At 43.3% G+C, this 20360-nt stretch overlaps 1 protein-coding gene across 1 annotated transcript in view; it reads left to right on the top strand.

The window, feature by feature from the left end:
• The window catches only part of STK11 (serine/threonine kinase 11), a 90526-nt gene extending 70201 nt beyond the window's left edge, over window positions 1-20325 (top strand). Inside the window, exons 7-10 of the mRNA XM_082248165.1 lie at window positions 4330-4387; window positions 6614-6801; window positions 7975-8177; window positions 19848-20325. Of these exons, the coding sequence (XP_082104291.1) occupies window positions 4330-4387; window positions 6614-6801; window positions 7975-8156 (428 nt within the window). The 3' untranslated portion in view covers window positions 8157-8177; window positions 19848-20325. The remainder of the gene's footprint in view (window positions 1-4329; window positions 4388-6613; window positions 6802-7974; window positions 8178-19847) is intronic.
• The last annotated feature ends 35 nt before the right edge of the window (window positions 20326-20360 follow it).

Below are 20360 nucleotides of genomic sequence, written 5' to 3'. Positions count from 1 at the left end.
GTACTTTGATGTGTATAGAGATGCATTAATAAGTTCTAAATCATACTGTCGCCATGGAGATTAGTTGACTGTGGTTCATAGTACTGTCAGTTGGTGAGTGTAGCTGTGTGGTACGAAATCTGCAAATCCGTTTACATGATCCCAAAATGTTAAACTATTTAGGGAGTTAGAAAGTTTTAGGCCCCTTTCATACGGGGCAGATGGGTTTTCATGCTTACTCCACAGGGATCGCTCAGTTGATCCCTGCTGAGCAGGCGGATGACGGGTCAGTCTCCGCTCACTGTGCAGAGACGGACCTGTCGGAGTCCTGCTCTCCTCTATGGGGAGATCAAATGAAACCGGAAAGCCTGTCCATTTTTCATCCGATCTGACTCGCTGGACGGATGGCAAACCTATTGTCATTCATCTGTTTTTAGCTTTCAGCGGCTCTTGTCAGATCGGATGCCAGGCGGGTGTCCTGCCTGCCCAATGAGTTAAATGGGTGGCCCGATCAGGTCCGCCTGAAAAACGAACAGGCGGACCATATCGGTCCGATCGTGTGAAAGGGCCTAAGTCCATCTCTGGAGAGAGGATACTTCATAAATTCTCAGATACAGTAAAATAGACAGAAAGATGGCATGTTAAATAAGCTTTGCCAAAGCTTTTTTTTTTTTTTTTTCTGGCCAGATTTCTCTTCTGGGTCACAGGAGGCACTTGCAGTTGTTGTCCCGTGACCCAGAATCAGCTGACAGCAGGCATCACAGAGCCACTACAAGCTCTGGAAGGATCCCAACTGTATTGATCCCGCCTCACTCCAGTGAGTGCTGGAGGAGCAGAGCGGAGAGTGGTGACTGACAGTCGCTGATCTCTGCTCTGAGAAGCCCGAGAACTGAGCAATCAGTGGTTATGTGATCACTCAGTGCTTGGTCTTGGAGCCAATGGGACACAGCTGTAGCATCACACAGGTTATGCAGCATAGGGGCGAGTATAGATGTGTGTTTTTTTTTTTTTGTTTTTTTTTTGGTTTTTTTTTTACCAAAACTTCTCCATTTACGCCCAACTGAACTTTCACATTATTTAAACTAAAAACATTCTAGGTGGTGAGCCATTGCACATTCCTCCTACCGCTGCCGAAGTACCTTTTTTTTGATACTTTTATGGCACACTAGCCATAGAATTTGCATAATGGAGACCTGACCTCTTTTTGAAGAAATATGCCTTGCCAACACAGAATGTATTTGTTAGCTCAAATCTCGTCAGGAGGCAATTAAAAGATAATACACGGCCCTTCAGTGGCTAACCCCCCCTAGATAGTGAATTTCCCCTCATCCGGCCGGGAGTTATGACGACACATAGCACTCAAACTTAGTGCAGACACAACTGATTTTATTGCAAGTTTCACTCATATTTAAGGCACGTTTTGAGCGGGAAAGACTGCTCCAAACTGGTTTACAATTTACCGGTCAATTTGACAATAGAACATGTCTCACACAAACAGTACATGAAAGGCTTTTGTTTTCTCTATGCATCTGTGTCAATATGAGGTATCTTGTTTCTGAATCTGTGTATCTGAATCTGTGTTTTGTGGCAGAGTCGCCCCGTCTGTATTCAGTTGTCATGTGTTGATGCAAGCAATTGTCAAATGTGTTTAGGTGGTGTCAGTAATTTCAATGCGCAGACTTAACCCTGTCAAGTGTCCAAATGAATGAATGAAAAGGTGTTTAACATGTCGTCTAAATGCAAAATATCCAACTGTCTGGTGTCCAGGGTGGATGAATGAGTGTCAGTCTGGCTCGTTACTATGTAAATGCAAGGGCCCACATTTCATCATAGAATGGGCATAAACTGAAATATATATATGAAATATAATAAGGCATGTTAATACAATCTTTCAGTCTTCATGCTGTATCTACGGCATCTTCTTGTCACATGCTTATCCCAATCCCCCATTTTCTATCCAAGACTGGAAGCAAGAACTGGGATGTATTCCCTCCCCAGAGGATTGGAACAAAGCCATTCTTCTCACTTTCAAATTAATGCTAAGGAGCTACAAAATCCTGACCCACTGGTATCATTGTCTGGCTGTGCTACACAAGATTATAATGTCTATACCTGATCAATGTTGGAGATGTGGTGATCTAGGTGGTACACATCTCCATGTATGGTGGTCCCATTCTTAAATTAAACTATTCTGGATGACTATCTTTTGACTGAGCCACCTTATTATCGGAAAGTCTTGGGCAGCGACACCAGATGTAGCCCTGCTTTCTATGTTCCCTGGCTCCAAACACATGTTCGGATTATGTTGGGATGTGCTGTGATTCCTAGACATTGGAAATTCCCCATGTCTCCTACTGTCCCGAATTGGGTCACTGAACTGAACAACATAATGCGTATGGAGGAGCTACTGGCCACAGCCAAGGAAAACTTTACCAAGGCAGAAAGACAAGAGGTGTACACCGCTCCAAAGTTATCTGCAGTTGTGGAGTATAACAACACTACTTGTGGTAACAACCCTGGGTGCCTGCTGAGGTCCGCAACCCGGAACGTCTATATAGCAGAAGAAGAGATGCGGCACATCCAGAGTAGTAAAGAAGTCTTTGATTTATTGATATTCCATACTCCCAGTATGTTCAGCAGACGCGTTTCACACAAAGTGCTTATTCATTGCTCTACTGCTACTGGCCACAGCCAAGGAAAACTTTACTAAGTTTAGGGACTTGTGGTTTCCTTGGATCGAGTTTTCTGATTCTCCTAAATGTTTGCTCTTTCTACATAATTAGGCAATTATTGTAGCCTTTTAGGACATATGTCATTATGTCATCGCGGCTGTTTCTCAATTGGGACAGCTGAGGGACTCTTGGACAGAGAGGGGGCACAGGTAAGTATTGGGGGGGGGGGCTGCTTCACACGGAAGGCTTTATCCTAATGCAAAGAATGCATTTAAATAAAAAAAACCTTCCTGACTTTACAACTCCTTTAAGCTGTGGCTTCTTTCTAAAGAAAACAAACTGTAAAGACTTTTTTCACATCATTGGTTTGGATACACATAAAATAGTTTTGAGCGGATTTAAACCAAAAGGTTTTAAGCCTTTTCAGTGTGAAAATTTGGAAAACAGAAAGTAACTTGCATGTATTGTGTGGTAAGGGTCTGTGGACAGTGGTCTGTTTCAAACAATTTTTAAAACTTTATCCTGAATACTAACCCTTTAGTAACATAGTCCGCAGGTTTTAGTTACATAGGAGACATTTATTTTCTGTTCACTCTTTAACTCTGTTCTTTACTGCATTGCTTTTAGCACGGCTCAGTGCAGTGCTCTATTGGAACTACTGTGTGTCCTTAATGGTGTTCCCAATACAGATCTGCACATTATGGAGTTAGCACAGTTGGGGGAAGTGCAAAGATTAGGATGAATGACCGTAGTGGCAGGACAGTTACTAGTAAAGACACAATGTACCTTAATATGAATATTGGCTTCACAATAGTTACCTTTTTAGTTAGCCTTCAGTTGTGCTTTGTTGCCTTGCTCAGTGAGTAATGATGTCAACCCCCGCTGTAGGCTGTGTTCATAGCTGCATATTCTAGGTGTGTCGTGGGTGCACTGTGTTGAAAAGAGAACAGTTTTTTTTCTCCATCTATGATGCCATTTCCCACAAAACCTCTTCCAAAAACTTTAGTGGTAATGCACCCAAAAATCCTCAACATGTCTGCAACCCATCAGAGTTATGGAATGGTCCTTAGATGTTTAAAATGTAGTAGTAGGTTGTTCGAAAAGTAGTAATCTAGCAGTTTTTTTGTTTCTGTTCTGTATTTACTGCAGAGTAGGTTATTGAGAGTGGATATAGGACCCTCTGTTTAAACTAATTTAAAAATCGAATTTTAGTGCTGCATAATTTTGTAGTAATTTTGTTTACAAGACATACAAGTTTGTGGGTGAGGCCTCTCTTCATTTATGCATCTAGCAGTGTAGTAGTAATATGATGGTGGCCAGACGTGTGATGTAATTTACAAGACTAAACAGCATGTGGGTTGCGAAAGAAGATTTACTATAAACCGAATCACTAGAAAATATTGACAAACGCGTGCCACACGAGGGCTGCCTGTGCTGATCATGATTGCCAACTGACTTGTGCAGCTTGCTGAACAGCGTGTATTGGTTGCTCCTTTTTGTAAGATTTACTTACTGATCTGTATTGTAAGTTCTCAGGCCCAACTAAATTTTCTAAATATAATAAAGTTTACTGTCCTTCATTTTCTAGAGCATTTACCATAACGGGTGTTTCAGGTGTTCAATACCTGAACTTTGCTTTTGATAGCTTAATTATTCATACTCCTTTCTTTTCCCCTAGGAATGTTGGAATATGACCCAACCAAGAGGTTTTCAATACAGCAGATTCGTCGTCACAAGTGAGTTAAATTTCTTGCTGCCACTAGAACTATAGCTCCTCGTCGTTAAAGAAATGTTTGGTCTCAGTCAGTGGATGATAGTCATGATGGATGTGTGTGGCTACTGAACATATAATGGTTAAGAAGGAATACCTGGCTTGTATAACTCTTTAGCTTCTCTTACTAACTACTGTGCACAGTGATAGTAATGCATTGCTGAGTTCATGCTCCATGCATGTTTATTTCTATTTTTCATTTGGTTTCTTTAGGCCTTCCTGATTGCTGTTTTGCTTACGTTCTTTCACAATGCCATGGTCTTTACATTATTCATTTTTCTGTTCCTTTTTGCCTTTTTTTTTTTTTTTTTTTTTTTTTATTAACCTTTTTTTATGTCATTCTGAGTGAAAATTAGAGAAACCTTGTTGAAACAGGTGAGTATTGATAGTCTTTATTTGCAGGGTTTTTTTTTTGTTTTTAATTCGTGAAAGATTCTCTTTAAATTTTTGTGGTTAATTTTAGGATTCCTGTTAATTCTTGGGGTTCGGGTGGTGGTAGGTTATGTAAAGGATTCAAAAAGAGAAGTATGGCTGAACTTTTTTTGCCCTACTTCTCCTATGGATCACAGGAGTAAAGTTTGTTCTGTCGGCTGATGGCGCTCAGCCGATATAGGTGCTGAATCGATCCCGAATTTACATTTGGGACCCACCCAGAAGCGTGCAAGCGGCTGGGAGACTGACCCAGCTGCTCCTGCCTCCTGCACAGCCCGGTGCTCCAGTATGCACTGGCGGGGCAGAAGAGAGAACTGGTGACTTACCGACACAGCTCTGCTCAGAGTGGAGGGGAGAACTTGCGCAATCAGCGGTGTTTGAACAATCAGTTCTCAGTGCACAGGCGGATGCTGCATCCCCCCCCCCTTTTTTTTAAATTTAAAACCTGAACTTTTCTTTCAAAGTAAAATAAACCCTTTGAGCATTTTTTGGCTTAACACTTTGAGCCCTATGAAATAAACATTCTGCTGTAAACTATTTGTTAAAATAAGTTTAGAAAGATACCGAACTTTTCAATTTGCTCGTACCAAGACTTATCAGCATTGCAAGATATTGGCATCTGACCTTTCACTCCCTTGGTCACCCTTGGTACCTTTGGGAGGACAATGAAAGCAATTTGTTTGCACACATACGTTTAAGCCTACACACAGGCTGCCATGTGTATAGTCCACTATTGGACAGTTGGATTTTCAGATGTTCATACTTATTATCTGAACAAATATTGATCTGCAGAACATGCTGCACTATACATAAGGTGGTCATGTGCAGATTAGGTTGACAGATGTGTGTGTGATTTTTATTTTTTAATACCCAACACCCTTTTTATCTTTATTTAACTTCTTTTAAGTCCCATGTGACAATGGCCTAATTAAGTCTTTTACTTATAACTACCCTCTCCTCCTCAGTTTTTCAATGGAATAAGCACATATTGCCTTTTCTTCTACTTGATTTGGTTCTCTCCATCTCTTTGCCTTTTTTCTGTATCTCTCCTTTATACTTCTATCTGCTGAAACCTTCACCCTCCCTCTATCGCTTTCTCCCCCTTAGTGACAGGGTGCTTAGAAGATACTGTGTGACTCATCTACTGAGCGTGGAAAGATGTGCAGAGTAACAGCAGCAACCCCCCCTCCATCCTCAGCTGGTTGCCACGGCAACTGGGTCACCTCTCTGCGTGCTGCACGCCGTCAGAGGGAAAAGAACCAGGAACAAGGAATGGGAGTTTCTAGATCAGCTCTCAGGAGCAGGGCATTCCAATATTTCACAGCTTCTGCTTTGTCAACCTCATTTCTGTATGATTTTGTGTATTGTCCACTAGGCATAAGATTGCCAACTAGGTCAGCATTCAGCAAGCAAAGGGCAAAGTATATGATGGTTTAGGCAGACACTAGAAATAGTACATGGCGTGGATGTGAGCAATCTGTGCTTATAAGAAAAATTAGAAGGTAATAAAGATGAGATGTGGGCGGACCGCAAAAGATGGGTGAATTAAAAGAAAAATGAATGCAAAAGTACTAAATCTTGAATGAAAATACGAGTAGAGTCGTGGCACTTGTAGATAGTGCGGCATCCTGAGCATCATTAATTTATTAATAATAGTAACTAGTGCCTACTCATGTATGGTGTGGGGTGTACGCCTCATCCATTTTCACTGTGTATTCATATTAACATATTTTATGATCTCACATTATTAATGTTGCAGCTGGTTCCGGAAGAAGCATCCACAGATGGATCCTCCTGTACCCATTCCCCCTAGTTCAGAAACCAAGGACCGTTGGAGGAGTCTGACAGTTGTGCCTTACCTGGAGGATCTGCACGGGTATAGTGAAGATGAGGACCTCTGTGACTTGGAGGATGAAATCATCTACACACAAGATTTCACAGTTCCAGGTAAAGCGGGCTTCCACTTAACCCTTGAACCAGCACTAACGAATATTGTTGTCGGGGTTCTTCTGGAAGCCAGTATTTTTATACAAATAGTATGAATAGTAATTCAAATTTACTCTCAAGAGGGACAAGATCATTCAGGACTTCTACACCATTTAGGGTCTGTAGTTTTTCGCACTATTATTCGGATTTATGTAGTGTCATATTTATTATGTAAGTTCAGCTTGTTTTTTTTTTTTGTTATTGGTTGAGCTGGATGGACTTGTCTTTTTTTTCAACCTAACTGTAAAACATTTTGGATAGAGCGGACAGGGATTCTAGCTTCCCCAGTGCTATTCAGAAAAAACATTTTTATTTTTGTTACGGTCACTTTTTCCCTGCATTGATTGTCATGGGATCATGATGGGAATCTCTCCAATGGAGTTCTTGATGGCGGTAAAACCCAATAGGGTTTCTCTTGCTCTGCTTAAAATTTAAAGAGAAGCTTTGACTGGCACTGTAAAGCTGAAATTTAGTTAAAATGTATTTTTATACAGCAGCAGTCCAATTCTGTAACTTACCTGTAATGAGGTATGTCCTGCAGGCTTATGGCTCCTGTAATGATCTCTCCAGTGATGCCCGGTTCTCTTCACGGCACTGTATTTCCTGACACTGCAGGGACAGTCCAGTAGCTTTTGGTCTAACATTACAGTACTCCCCATCTTCTCTCCTTTCCTCCAAAGCAGTGCTAATGTATTTCTTTAAGGAATAAGAGAACGTAAATGCAGGAAAAATGTAATCTCTAGAAAAGACTCGCTTTTGGAAAATTTCTAACAGTCAAGATTGAAAATTTAATTTAGATAAATGTGCATGAAAAGGAAAAAAATACCCAGTTGTTCATGCAGCATGGACTTTGACAGTAAAGGGTTTGGGTTGTTTGACAAGAAAAAATATTTTTAAGCAGAAGTGACCAAAGAGCCATTTCCTTTCCATTGTTTATTGAAAAGCCATATCTCAGTTTGTTGAGATATGAAACCAAAGGTGCAGTCGCAAAAATAGGGTGGATTTTTTTTATATGTTTATTCAAGATTAGTGCTTGCTCTTTTGTGGAGCCATTCAGGATAATAGATCCCATCCCATATAGCAATGAACGGATCATGTTCCCTCTCTTAACAAGTATTTTCTTCTCCTTCCCAGGGCAGGTGCCTGAAGAGGACATGTTTGCACAGACACAGGGCAGTGCTACTACCAAACAACTGTGTATGAATGGCACAGAGAATCAACTCAAGACAGAGAGAAGAGTTAGTTCTGCATCCCAGCGCAAGGCCAGCACATCAGGGGGCAAAGTACGCAAGCTGTCGGCCTGCAAGCAACAGTGACGTGAAAGTCTTCTCAACAAGGTAGTTTAAAATGACCTTCAGGAATATGCGCGCAAATGGTCTGTGCCATCAAATAGATCCTTACCCCAGGTTGATCTGAAGGCAATCACAGCAAATAATATGAATCTGTAACAAAAAAAGATCCAAAACGATATCATATAATATATGTCTGTATACACCGATCAGCCATGACCTTATTACCACTGACAGGTAAACTGAATAACATTTATCATCTTGTTACAATGTTACATGAAAGTCGGTGGGATATATTAGGCTGAAAATGAAGACTTTGCCCCTGAAATTGATATGTTGAAAGCAGAACAAATGTGCAAGCGTAAGGATTTGAGTGACTTTGTGACAAGGGACAAAGTATAATTTGTAGATAACTGGGTCTAAGCACTTCCAAAACTGCAGCACTTGTCCAATGTTTCCTATCTGCAGTGGTCAGGATCTTCGAAAATTGTTCCAAGAAAGGAAAATCAGGAATGGGGTCATGGCCGGGTAAGGCTCATTGATGCACATGGAGAGCAAAGGTTGGCTCATGTAGTCTGATGCAATAGAGGAGCTACTGTAGCTCAGATAATGCTTTTTCTCGATAGAAAGTTGTCAAAATACACCGTGCATTGCAGTTTGTGGTGTATGGGACTGTGTAGCCACAGACCGGTCAGGGTGCCCATGATGACCGTTGTCCACAGTCTAAAGCGCCTACAATGAGCATCAGAACTGGACCATCGAGCAATGGAAGAAGGTGGTCTGGTCTGATGAATTCTAGAAAGGTTTGAGGAACACAACAAAAGTTTGAGGTGTTGACTTGGCCTCCATGTTCTCTAGATCTGATTCCAATCAAGTATCTGTGGGATGCGCTGGAAAAAACGGTCCGATCCATGGAGGCCCCACCTCGCAACTGCTGCCAGATACCACAGCATACCTTCAGAGATCTAGTGGAGTCTAGGACTCAATGGGTTATGGTGGGTTGTTCTAATGTAATGGCTGATCGGTGTATATCTGTCTATATTGAGAGAGAAGGTACTGTTGGTTCCTAGTGGTAAGGATAAAAACGTGGTGTATTTAATTCCCCATATGAAGCTCTAACTGCCAGATGATTTTTCCAAGAAGGGAAAGTAGTCCTGATATCCTGATAGATGGTTTTTACACTTAGCCTAAGTTCACACTGATGCGGTGCAGGGAACTGCATGCAATTTGGCTAGGAATTGCACCAAATTCCTGTTCAAATGAAATGCGATTTTATTTATTTATTTTTTTTTTTGCAGTGCAATTTGAGCCCATTCATTTTGTATGACTCAAATCGCACCGCACCCACATGAGAAAATTTTTGTTGCCACACTGGAATTAGATCGTATGGGTGTTCAGCGATTCAGCCAATCACACTACATTTTGCAAATCATTTTTGGGGTTGTCGAACAGAGTGACATTGTGACGTGGTGCAGGAAACGCACAGGAATCGCTGCAAATTCCTCACCTCATCAGTGTGAACTGAGACTCAAAGTGAAGTATTAATCATTTCTTTATGGGCTGGTCCACATAAGATATGAACAATCAGTAAATCTGATACAAAATAAGATCCCCAAATATGTTGCTTATTTTTGGGGGTGGGGAGGAATAGAAAATTTAGCCGAGAATTTTTATTTTATTTTTTTTTTCCTATCGGACCCAAAATTTCAGCAAGTCAGTTAAATGGCAATTTCGGGCATGTTGAGATTCGAGGTCACGGCTACAACACAGTTAATCATGGTTTTGAATATTGTACTAAAATTCTGTATTAGAGAAATGATTAATTATGTATGATGCATTCTAAAATTGTCAAAGTGCAAATGATATGCTAGGTTTCTGCCATTGTTTGCTCATATTCCAGTTTGCCAGCTGATGCAGTCCTTTCTGATAAGCTATGGGTTAAAATGTAGTGGGTAATAGCACCTCCTTTGCTGCTCCAGTAAAGAGATTCATGGTGTGGGGGAGGGTCTGATCGTGTGCCCCAACACAGAGACGGCATGTGGGCGGCAGGGGGATCGAGAGGCATCAGCAGAGATAATGAGCTCTGAATAAAGAGGTGTCTTCATTCACATCCTGCAGGGAATGAGTCATAGATTTTGCCAATGACAGCAGGTCTTGTCTGACGTTGATTCTCCTGCATCCGCAGTTTCTCTGACTCTCTGCATATTCACTTCCATTTCATGTGATTTTTTTTTTTTTTTCTCTTCTCTCTTAGCTCAGTTAGTGTTTTGCCATATAAAATGGTACATTGCGGGTCCAGTCCTAGAGTTTGGTTTCCCCCTTTGCTTCTAATTTTTTTCTATATTTATGTAAACCTATAAAATCACTGTTTTAATAACTATCTTGACAAATATATTACAGCTGGTTGAGACTTGCAAAAAATACTTGCCTAATTGCCTCCCACTTGAGCAGGAAATTTTTTTTTTATCTTTCGTTCATTGACGGACACAGCTCCTGATTCTTGTTAACCATTGGGTTATACTGCCCCCCTACAGAAGTAGAACACTAGGCAGGAAAAGGCTTGACTACACCTATGGGCAGTCCCAGGGGGTATACACCCACACTCTGCTATAGGCACTCAGTTTTTTTTTTTTTTCTGCCTAGTCAGGAGTAAGGACCTAGTTCCTTGCTGGGACCTCTGGTCCTGGTAATTTTTTTCCTTTTTTTTTTTTAAATGGATTTTTTCTTATCTTTTGTTTTTGTTCCTGTGAGAATCTACTATCAAGCCTCAGTGAGCCTGTCTGGGATGAGTGCACTTGCAGCTGGGCCTCCACTCAAATTGAGGCCACGGCTTACGGCCTACTGGGCCATGCAGCCAGCTTGGCACCTCCCTTTGAAGGGGTGGCTCTGTGGGGAAAGTTTCATTTTTGATGGCGACCATGCCGCCATTATTGTGGAGGGCACCTACCCCTTTTAGCGCTGCGTGACATCCGGATACCCTGCCTTCATGTCCGCGTCAGAGGGCAGCCTTCTTTTTAAAAGGGGCGATTTTCTATTGTGCAGGCCTCTTTGAAGGGACTCGTAGGGCGATCCCCTTGTTTTTGCGGGGTCCAGTTGGTGGTATATTTGTGGACCCTGGGTCAGCGGCCCCCTTGCAGGATTGTAGTCGGCGGCCCTCCCCTGGCTATGCTTTTTCCGGGTGACCTTAGTATATAGCATCTACTGTCCTGAATCTGTTTCGGCCACCATGGACGCAAGTCACCCTACTGGGTCCTCGTCCATGCACCCTGGGTGCTTAGACAGTGAGGATGTTTCCTCTGCTCCTCTAGCCCTGCATGAAAAGGAGCAGGTAGATGCACTGATTGTGTTAGAGCATGAAATTGTAAACACAGAGGAGATGCTGCGTCGGAGGCACCAGTCCCATTTGGCACCACGGGTCCTCCAGTGTGGCGGGGGTGTTCCTGTTAACTTTGACAACATTGTCACATAACAGGGGGGTTGTCCAAAGCGCACTCTTGTGGTCCCTAAAGTGTTTTGCTATGCGGGTATCCTTATAAGGATTCCCTGCTTAAAAAGTGGACGGTCCCACCTGTAGTGGACTCGCCTGGTTTCCAGGTTAAATAAAGCTACCTTAATTCCGGTTGCGGAGTCCTTTGGCTTTTTAAGATCCAGTTGATAGGAGAGTGGAGGCTCTGGCCCGCCATATGTTTCACTATGGCCAGTTCGGCTTTGGCCTGTATTTACTATTGCCTTAGTGTCAGAAACTCTTGACGAGTGTGCTAAACTTTTACGCCGGGACCTGGAGGGCAAACTGCTTCCTCCTGCCTTTTGCGAAGCTGACGGATCAGTTGATCCAAGGGCTACAGTTTATCTGTGAAGCCTCTTTGGATGCGGCACCTTTTTGATTTTAGGCTGTCTGGATCAGCAGTGGTCCTTTGGTTCGCAGACCAGCATTGTCAGAGATGCCAGACTTCTAAGAAGGCCTTATCTGATCTCCCCTTTGTGTGGGAATCGCCAGCTTCCTTGGATGACATCTTGAAGGGTCTCACAGGAGGGAAGAGTACTCTTCTTCCGCAGGCTACGTAGACATGGGCTATTTTTCTCGGCACATAAGAGGGTTTTTTCCTCCCTCAAGGGATAAAAGTCCTTCAGGGCCTCCCCTGGAGGACCTGGTCTGGCAAGCCACGAGGTACTCTTCCAGACCTGCAAACAGGGCCTCCTCTGCATGAAAGGACGCCCTCACCTGTATCTGGGGTGGGGGGGACATCTTTGCTGATTTCCAGATCTGTGGACCTCTGGTACAGGTCAAGTGCGTCGATTTTCAAGTAATTCGGTCTGGCTAAAAGATCGAGTTTCGATCTTTTCCTTCAGAAAGGTTCTTCCCTTCTAACATGCACTTGCAGATCGCTTACAGGGTCACTTTGGGGCAGTGCAAGACTTGTTTATTTTAATTATTTTATGGGGTGATTTTCCCGGTTCTGGCTTCAGGATGCTTTCAGGGGTTTTACTCAAATCGGTTTACAGTTCACTGGAAGGAAGGCAAGGTACGTCCAATTCTGGACCACAAGGCGCTAAACTGCTTTGTAAGGGTACAGAAGTTCCAAATGGAGTCCATTAGCACGGTAGTGGCGTCCCTACATCTGGGGGATTTTCTCGCTTCTATCTACATCAAGGACACCTACCTTTTACATTCCAATATGTGCCGGTCACTAGCGCTTTCGCCGCTTTGCCGTGGGCGAGGAGCATTATCAGTTTGTGGCATTTACTTTTTGGGTTTTCTCCACAAAGTGTTGGCCACTGTGCTAGCATTGTTGTGTCTGCGGGGGATCGCAGTACTGGGGTACCTGGGCGATCTTCTGCGAGCAGAGTCTCCGACTGCTCTGAACACCTTGGAGATTACTCTGGCATTCCGCCTCAGCCAGAGCATTGCTTCCTCTGGAAAAACTCCAGAAATTGCAGGAGGCAATTCAGCTTCTGTTGTCCAGCAGACGGTCATCCTTTTCCGGGCTTGAATTGCGGGTGCTGGGCCTGATGTCTACCTTCAAGATGGTTCCTTTTGCACATTTCCACACAAGATCTCTGCAAAAAGAGATTCTGGTGAAATGAGACAAGAATCTAGGTGGCTTCTTTCTCCGGCACTTCGACAGGGAAATCCTTCTCTCCCTGTACTGGGCGGTTGTCACCACGGATACCAGCCTGTCCGGGTGGGGAGGCGTCCTCGGCACAGCAATCAGACTTTGTCTGGATCATTGGACAATTCATCTTCAGGGGTGTCCGGTACAAATTCAATCGAGGCAATGCCACAACCGTGGCCTCTGTCAATCACCATGGGGGCACAAGAAGTGTCCCCGCAGATCAGGAAGTAGCCGGCATTCTAAGGTGGGCAGAATGATCGTTCCAGCCCTCTCTGCTGTACACATTCCATGGAAGGTACAGAGGTTTGTGGCATGGTCTCGGAATCCTCTGGCCGACGCTGCAGATGCATTAGTGGCTCCTTGGCGTCAGTATCATCTAATTTATGCCTTTCTACCTCTTGAACTTCTGCCAAGACTCCTGTGCAGGATCGAGGTAGCAAGGGATTCCGGATCTTGGCTTTCATCCAACGGGGGGGGGGGGGGTTGAGCAGCACCTGTTCACCTTGTCGTTCACCTTACCTGTTGGTTTACAGAGCTAAGGTGGTTCTTCGTCCCTGTTCGTTGTTCCTTCCAAACGTTGTCTCTGATTTCCATTTGAATGAAGACATTGTGTTGCCTTCCTATATCCCAGGCCTAAACATCCTAAGGAAATTGCTCTGCATTCCCTGGATGTGGTTCGGGCAATGAGGGTGTACCTGGCAGCTACAGAGTATTTTAGGTAGTCAGACTTTCTATTTGTACTCACGGTTGGACCTCAAAGGGTTGACTGTTTCTGCTGCGACCTTTTCCAGATGGATCAGACAGTGATTCAGGCCTAATCAATTAGGGGTCAGGTTACTCCTTTCCCTGTTAAGGCACACTCTACTAGGGCGCTTAGTGCCTCCTGGGCCTTCTGTCATCAGGCTTCAGTGATGCAGGTTTGCAAGGTGGCCATCTGGTCGTCTGTGCACACTTTTACAAAGTGGATGTGTTGGCATCTGCAGATGCTTCTTTTGGCCACAGGTTTTTGCAGGCTGCTGTTTAGAGCAGTGGTCCTCAACTCTGGTCCTCAGGGCCCACTAAAAGGCCAGATTTTAAGTATTACCTTGGGGAGTTGCAGACTAGAGTACTGCAATCACTGAGCAGCAAATTATATCACCTGGGATGTATTTCAGTTATCTTGCAAATCTGGCCTGTCAGTGGGCCCTGTAGGCCAGGGTTGAGGACCACTGGTTTAGAGGACCTGTCCTCTTTGAGGGTGTATTGTTGTTTTTTTTTTTTTTTTTTTGTTTTTTTTAATAGAGCACCAGTTATTACCTGGTTGGCTATGGTTAGCCTTGAATTTTTTTTTGCTGTTTTCCCACCCATGTTTTAACACTGCTTTGGAACGTCCCAATGGTTAAGAAGAATCAGGAGCTGTGTCCATCAATGAACGAAAGTGAAAACGGGATTTTTGACTTACCGTAAAATCTATTTCTCTGATGTTCATTGACGGACACAGCACCCACCCCTCTGTGGAGTTGGCTTTCTTCTGACACTGCTTGTAACAAAACTGAGTGCCTATATCGGAATGTGGGTGTATACCCCCTGCGACTGTCCATAGGCGTAGTCTAACTTTTTTCTGCCTGTTGTCCTACTCCTGAAGGGGGCAGGATAACCCAATGGTTAAGAAGAATCATGAGCTGTGTCCGTCAATGAACATCAGAGAAATGGATGTTACGGTAAGTCAAAAATCCAATTTTGTTGTCTTTTGAAACATACCTAATGATTGATTAGTGTTTCTTAAAGTGCAAGTTCACCTTTGCAGGACCAGGAGGAGGGGGTCCAGTGTAAGTTCACCTTACAGATTTTCTGTAATATCCCACCATCAGGCACCAGGACACCACTTCACAGGCCGGGGATTTGAAATCCCTGCGGCTTAATTTCCTATCCTTGCCCCCTCAGATTGTACAGACAAGAGGCATTCTTATTGGTCAGCACCTTCACGGCGCTGACCAATCAGAATCCATCTAGCCCATCCTATCAGCGCTAAGAGGAGAGAAAGCCAGGATGATTTCAAATCCCTAGACCCCTGAAGCTGTGTCCGTTGCCTGACAGTGGGGGAATGCGGGACCGGAGGGCTGGGGAGGGGGTCCAATGTAAGTTCACCTTACAGATTCTCTGTAAAGGTGAACTTACCCTTTAAATTTGGTATTTAAAGCCCAACTCAATTATTATTATTTATTTTATTTTTTTTCCTATGCACTGGGCCTGTGCCCATACTGCATGGGTTAACTGCTTGTTTAGTCTATGGGTGAACATAGAGCCTATACTCACCCAATCTTTCAATCCTTTGGAAAACTGCACCCCCCTCCCCATCCATTAGTGGACTGTTCCTCATGTCTTCACGTCTAGAGTCGGTTTATGGGTGTGATGACGTCGAACATTCCACCCCCAAGACCACAGGGGGAGGCACCGCAGGGACCAGCCTTGTGCTGGAAGGATTGGAAGTTTAGGTGAGTAGATCTCGGCTCTGTAATCACCTAGACATAAACGAGCAGTTAACCCAAGCATTGCAGGCACAGTCCCACTGCATGGGGGGGGGGGAACAAAATTCCCGGTGTTCAGCTTTTAAAGGCTAATTGCCTTTTTTTTAAGAAAATAGTCTATGCAGTCAAGGAGCCCCAGTAGTTATTAAAAAAAACTGTGCAGCTTTTTGAAATGGTGGTTAATTCTACTGTCCATGTCTGTAGGTATGGCTTGGCTATGATTAAGCACCAGTGAAGGGTGTTAAACGCATTAGCTGTTCGCTGTTAGTGTCTCCTATGCTTCAATGCAAACACCTTTATTGACGTGATAAGTCCATACAGCATTAGAGTGCGGCCATCCAGAACTTTTTCTTTCTCTGGTATGGCTTCCTGCTTTGCTGGAAGCTGTTGGACGGTCACTCCCATCAATACAGGAGCGAAGGCTAACCGCTTTCAATTCTTGGCAACAAGGCAGGACATGAGGATTGAAAATTGGGTGTTTTTCAACCAGGTTTACAGGACTGCCAAATGGCCTACAGGTATGACAATAAAATCAATGACCCATTTTACAAAGCTGTGCATTTTAATATTTATTGGGACCCCTTAACTGCATAGGATATTTTCTAGAAATAGTGAACTTAGACTTTAAGTTAGAGGTGGAGTCTGCGCAGGTTTGTTCCTGCTCTTTTGAGTTTCACTCCCTTGCCTCCAAAATGAGTATCTAATGGAAAAGGGAAAAGTTGCACATCTCTGCAAAACCCCGTAAGAAGGTGTAGGATAGCCTCAGCCCAGGGTCCAACCAGGCCACGCCCCCAATACGTTTCATTCTAACCACAGAGCTTGGTCATGGGAAAATGACCAAGCTCTGTGGGTGGAGTGAAACTCATTGGCTATTGTACACCTTTTCATTAGATGTCTAGAGCTGGGACAAGCTCTGTCCTCGTCTGTACTCCAGTGATTGCTACATAAGAGGACCTGGTGGAGCCTTGAGCGGCACACGTAAATTTATTTTGGGTCACTCCAAAATGGCTATCTCCATAACAAAGTAAATGGAAAACATAGCAGGGAGAGTGGGTGCCCAGTGTAATTGGCACAGCAGAAGTGTACACCTAGGAACTCAAGTACAGAGATTACATCACTGAAGTCCCTAAAAGACTTAAACGCTTAAATAACTTTCCTCTCCACAACTATCCGTATGGGTTAACAACATTTTAGGCCCCTTGAACAGGGCTGTTTAGCTGTATTAAGTCCATCACAGCATTTGCCCGAGAGGGACAGTGCAGCGTCTAGCTCCAACAGGGACAGCTTGTCCGAGTCTATGGCAGTGCTAAATGCTGTAGCGAATGGTACTACTGTTCAGGGCCCTGTTCAGAAGCGCAGAAGTCCGGTGTTCCAGAATCTTTTCCCTGGATGGACAGGGCCCTAAACACTGGTAAAACTCTGTACAGCGTTCAGCCCTCTCCGACCGCAGATTTTGATTGGCTGCTTGCAGAGGGTGGGATGCTGCACTGTCCCTCCTAGGTGCGTTGCATGTGCAAGGAGCCTTAGTATGCATTTTTCCCATACTATCCAGCTAATGCAGTAATATTGCCTCAACAGGTCAGTTGGGTAGCAGACTACTTTGCACTATGCCCACCACAACAGTTTCTTAGTGCTTGTCTTACTGTTGCTAAGGATACAGGGAGTTTAACAAACACTTTTCCATAGAGATGCCTATTGGCTAGGTGCATATATTATGTTCCGCTTTCTTGGCAGTCCATTTATGTTCCCTAACTGAACCAAAGCCTAATCTGAGTAATGTAAAGTATGTCTAAAGCCCCGTACACACGTACCGATTGTCGGCCGTAAATATTCGGGCCAACGGCCGATTGTCGGCTTGTTAGTATGATGCTTCCAACAACCGACTGCGACTTTTCGGCCGAACAAAATCTGGTCTGCATGCTATAAAATTTTTGTTGGCCGTCACCAGAACGGCCGATTGTTCGTCAGTCAGTACCGATTTCGGCCGACAAAAGCCAGATGAGCAAGACTGGGCATGCTCAGAGAAGAAAAAACACACGGAAAGTTAACCATCACATGACCTCACTTCTGAAGTTGGTGGTTGTTGTTGGCCGACAAAATTCGTGTGCAGTCTTGAGCGCTTTTCAACCAACACGACCGCACTGGACAAAAGACGGCCGATCGTTCGGCCGACAATCGGTGCGTGTGTACGGGGCTTTACTGTCTAACTATAAAAAGTCTTATTTGCTAAGACCTTGAGTGCTAGTAACCAGGAGCATTGTGGGTTTAACTGCTGATAGTACATGTTACAGTCAGAGGATGCAATAATGCAGCAGCACAAACTGCTAGCTTTTGTACTATTGTTGATGACTTTCTAAAGCAGTACTAAAGACAAAAAACAAAAATGGAATGTATTACAGCTCATCAGTTCTTAAATGTGGTGGCTGCATTTGTTTAATTTTTTAAACCCATTTATCACATTATCTTTATTTTTTTAGTAAAGATTTTATATAAATGACTAAAAGCTGATCTGTGTATGAATTCCAATTATGCTGGACAGCTAGGTTTGCTATAGGAAGTTGAAAAATAACAGACTTGCTGGCTGAATCATCCGTTAAAAAAGAAAAAGATTTAAACCAAATTATTGCAGCCACCACATCTAAGTATTGGCAAGCTGCAATATATTTATTTTTGGAACAAAAAAGCCGTACAGGGGAGTGAGTCTCTAGGACAAGGATCCTCCAAATACGGCCCTCCAGCTGTTGCTGAACTACACATCCCATGAGGCATTGTAAAACTCTGACATTCACAGACATGACTAGGCATGATGGGAATTGTAGTTCCTGAACAACTGGAGGGCCGTAGTTTGAAGACCCCTGCACTAGGTAATCCCCACACACTAGTCAGGTGCTAGCCCAGCTCACATGCTGTGTATCATAAGGAAATGATTCGGGGCGGATGCACTCCCAAAAATCCTTTTATGGGAGCTTCATATGACAAGTGGTTGACAGATGGAGCAGGGGACAAAGAGGTAGATGGGTTTCACGCAAATGTTTGCACTTCGTCATTACCTGGGGATTTTTGGAAGTGCCGCCGTCCAGAATAATTTCCTTATAATTCTTTCTGGCTTTGGGGTTTAACTGCACGTTTCATCAGACTAAATCTGTTGACCAAATCTCCGTATTCAGTAATGGTTTTTTTTTGTGACTTTGCAAGCCATGTGTTTTTTTTTTTTTTTTTTTTTTTTAATTAAACCCATTAATTTAAGAAATCTATTAGACATGCTACAGGTTTTGAATTGCAATATTTATACTCCTTTTTTTTTTTTTTTTGTCATTTTAGAAATTCAAGGGAAGGTGTCAGATGTCTCTAGATTTTAAACATCAGAGACCTATGTAAAATGTAGCTCCCATATTCTTCTGCATTAATTGATTGCCTTCAAAACCCTTGCAGAAGGTATAGTGTTCTAGATGCCTTTCTTTTGTATCTAGACTGCAGGGCTGGCTTTTCCTTGTACGGTCATATGATGTGACCTTATATGGCTTAATTCTTGGACTTGGGAGAAGCACCACTATGTAGTACTCACTGTTGGGAAGGGTAATGAGGTTGGGGACCAGAGGGGGACCGTGGTCCCTAATGTCACTTAGGCTGGCCATACACGTTTAGATTTTCATCCGGAAATTTTCGTTTCAAGAAAATTCGTTTGGTTTTCTAATCGTTCGTGGGGTTAAACCAATGTCCCTTTTCGACTGCAACGACGGGAAAATTCGTAGGGGCAGAAGGGAAAACTTTTCTCGATCAACGAATTTCCGGGCAGTGTATGTGGTTATCAATCAGAAATTACATTCATTTTAAAATTAAATGTTAAAAGCAAAAGACAATTTTCGAACGATATTCGTCTATTCAACGAATGTTCAAAGAATTATCGTACGAATGTTCTACGAATATTCTCGTCCAAAAATCTATACGTGTATGGCCAGCATTATACACAAGGTTTAAGAAAAACAGCTTTGAATGATTTAATTCTCTATTTTTATTGTGGCTTCATAAAAATATGTTGTACACTTGTCTTGTAAACAATAACACTAAAGTAGTCTTTGTTTTTTTTTCTTTCCTAGTGACCCAGACCTGCAGGCTCCTCCCAGGCTCAGTTCTGCGAGATTCGGCCCAACAGACGCTACAGCCGAACTGCTGCAGTAAAGGGAACTGCCCTTTAATTGTTTTGCCCCATTCTCCTCTGGACCTCTAGGACTTGCGCAGTGTCCAGCATCTGCTGCACTTTATGACTTGAACTTAATTCTGGCTCCACTTCATTGTCTGGCTGTATACTACATGTAATATACTTAAGAGGTGGAGGTCCCATCATCAGCCCTATCTGAGCCCTCATACACAATGAAATGCAAAGCGGGAAGGGAAAAGGAGAACCGAACTCCTCCAACCAAACCCAGCTGTTGTGTGTGCATCGGGAGAAAAGAAGCCGTGTGTTGACGATCACAGGTTGTTTGTTTTCTCCTTAGTGATTAAACGTTTTTTTGGTTTCCACTAGATTGGTTTCTGAGCATTGGCTTAATCTCCATACGCTGACAGGGCAGTGCTTTTTGGCAGCTGTTAAATATCATGTATATATGTGG

The sequence above is a fragment of the Pelophylax lessonae genome (assembly GCF_965119305.1).
Source record: "Pelophylax lessonae genome assembly, chromosome: 1".
Classification (NCBI taxonomy): domain Eukaryota; kingdom Metazoa; phylum Chordata; class Amphibia; order Anura; family Ranidae; genus Pelophylax; species Pelophylax lessonae.
Note: the sequence above shows the minus strand (reverse complement) of the source record. Positions and strands in the feature narration are given on the sequence as shown.